The following is a 2,742-nucleotide window of genomic DNA, read 5'->3' on the forward strand; positions in this document are numbered from 1 at the left end:
GGAAGATCCTCTGGAGAAGGGAATGACAACCCACTCCAGTATTTTTACCTGAAGAATTCCATGGACAGAGGAGCCTGGCTGGCTACAGTCCAAGGGGTTGCAAAGAGCAGGACATGACTGAGCAACTAACACTTTCACTGAGTATTTGTAAACACTTAATCTTTGACTCTAAAACTATAAAATATTTGTCACATAAAATCCTTTTGGAAAGTTTTATTAAAATCATCTTTGGTTGCTGAATCTATTTTCTGCTTAAGTGTTTTTCTTCATGAAAATACATAATTCTCATGAATATTTATATATTGTGCTTATGGGTAATGAGGACTTTATGACACTTTATGGGCACTTGCTACTGTGAATATAAAACATACTATCAATTTTGATAAGGGTAGAAAAAAATATTCATCTCCAAAAATGAGGGACAAAGGCAGCAGAAAGAAAATGTGTTTCACTGATAACAATGTGTTTCAGTTTGTAAGGTAATGGCAATTAACACTTCATAATACTCAATTATAATTTACCAAGAATAGTATTAACTACAATACCATGCACACATACTAAAAGTTAATGTGAATTACTCTTCCTAAAATGTATGGACTCAGGTCCATATATGTACTTTTATTAAGTAAAGTAATATTAAATAGTCAATTAAAATTCAAACATATATTTTTTACTTATAGTTTTTATATGTAATAAATGTACAATTTGGTAAGATTTTAGAATAAAATCTAGAAGTTAGAATCAATTTAGAATCAATTTAAAATAAAGAGAGGATATGATCAAAGCATTAAAGAATTTGTAATGGACAACAGTTATGAAAAATTTTGGAAAGTAAAATAATACAAATAAAATTCTATCAATTACATATCACTGCTCCACAATCAGATCTAAAGGACTATTTAGACCAGAGTAACTCACCATAAGAGAGTTCATCCTTAACACTGGAGTCAGGCACAAATGAGCCTAATATTTCACAATCTCACAGAATTCAGAAATTCAATCATTTAAAAAACAAAGTATGGAAAGTGAAATAAGTAACACTCAGTGAGGAACAATTATCAGTTTTATCTGTTTATATCCCAGGAAGAAATCAGTAAAGTATCAGAGTTCCTTTGTCTTAATAATTTCCATTGTTCATTCAAGCAGCCCCAGAGAATGCCCTCACTTAGTATAAGACAGGCTTAGATATAAGACCTGTTTCATGTACCCAACAAGCAATCTCAAGAGAGAAATGTACTGCCTGTCTGGAGCTTGTCCTCATCTCAGCTTGAGAAAAATGTTAGTCTTATCTCAGATGCTGACCATTCAATCAAGAGAATGAAAGGATAAGTGATTGTATGCCTACTATATATCAATGACGAGTGTGTGGTCATGCAGACACAAGCACATGTGTGCACGCACGCACACACACACACACCCCTATGCCTTTACGCAAACTGTTAGGTCACAGTAAGAATCTCTAGAAATAACCTCATGGAGAAGAGAGAAGCACTTTTTCTTTCAACAAAATGTTAGTAAGAGCCTGCTAGGGATCAGTATGTGAATTCAAAGTTGAATATGATAGAGAAAAAGAACAAATCTTTCCTGAGTACCTGTGATAAGTCAAGTGCCATATTACAGCCTTTGGTACATACATAATTAACCACAGTATATTTTATTAGTCAGTTTATAAATGAGGAATCTTAAGTTCAATGTTCTTAAAGATACTCATCCCAGATCACACAGCTTGGAAGGCACTGGGCCCTGATTCTATTTCTGGAAAGCTCTAAGGACTGTGTCACTTCTATGATACCACTCTATGTCTATACTCAAGGAGGTCATCAGTCATCTGAGTCAAGTTATATTGATAAGAATCATAAGGATGTAGATTCATCTTTCCTGATATTGCCTATCAGTTTCTAAAATAGTAATCCTACTTAAGGACCTTCAGTTTTGAGCTTTTCCAAATGACAGACCTAATTTTTGAGGAGCAGGGTAAATCATAGAATACATTAATTGCACAAGAAAGATTGAAGGCAGGAGGAGAAGGGGACGACAAAGCATGAGATGGTTGGATGGCATCACCAACTCAATGGACATGGGTTTGAGCAAACTCCAGGAGATAGTGGACAGAGAAGCCTGGCGTGCTGCAGTCCATGGGGTCACAAAGAGTCGGACATCACTGAGTGAGAGAACAACAACAATATATTTCAAAAATTATCAATTTTCTTCCAAAAGTGTAAGTTAATTTATAGAATAGAAAGTATTTACCTGGCACACTGCCATGGTTAATGATATTAATCTCTTTACAATACACTTTACTACTGGCAACCAATGTCCCAAAATTAACTTCTGGCTCAATTTCCAATTGACATGATGGAATCAACCTAGAAGAGGAGAAAAGAGGACCATATGATGAATTTTAACAAATATAATCTCATGGTTAAATCCACAGGGACTTTTATCTTAACTCCTTAAAAGAGACTTCAGTTTCCTTACAGGTCTGTTGGTGGGACATTTGTCAGTAAACAAAATTGTGAAATGAAGATACAAAAAAAGATAATGAGAGACATTTTAAATTTAAAAATCAGATTTTGTGCATAAATACATGGAATACTCTCCCAAGTACTCACCTTGAAAGGTTACCCATGTATCTCAATTTTTTTTTGCAGCTCAAAACATACTTGGAACTCTGTCTTGAAATCTCCACCTAAACCATACATTATTTTGCCCACCCCCCTCAGAAGGGGAGGGGGCATACAT

At 34.7% G+C, this 2,742-nt stretch overlaps 1 protein-coding gene across 2 annotated transcripts in view; it reads right to left on the reverse strand.

Moving 5' to 3' along the window:
• LOC105001156 (uncharacterized protein CXorf22-like) overlaps positions 1 to 2,742 on the reverse strand; it is a 14,394-nt gene that overhangs the window by 3,833 nt on the left and 7,819 nt on the right. For both annotated transcript variants that reach the window (XR_826831.1, XM_010857329.1), the window contains exon 2: positions 2,251 to 2,366. Coding sequence is in view for 1 of the 2 variants with exons in the window: in XM_010857329.1 (XP_010855631.1) it covers positions 2,337 to 2,366 (30 nt within the window). In the remaining variant the exon portion in view is untranslated. The remainder of the gene's footprint in view (positions 1 to 2,250; positions 2,367 to 2,742) is intronic.

This window comes from Bison bison, unplaced genomic scaffold (genome assembly GCF_000754665.1).
Source record: "Bison bison bison isolate TAMUID 2011002044 unplaced genomic scaffold, Bison_UMD1.0 scf7180017854816, whole genome shotgun sequence".
In the NCBI taxonomy this organism is placed as follows: domain Eukaryota; kingdom Metazoa; phylum Chordata; class Mammalia; order Artiodactyla; family Bovidae; genus Bison; species Bison bison.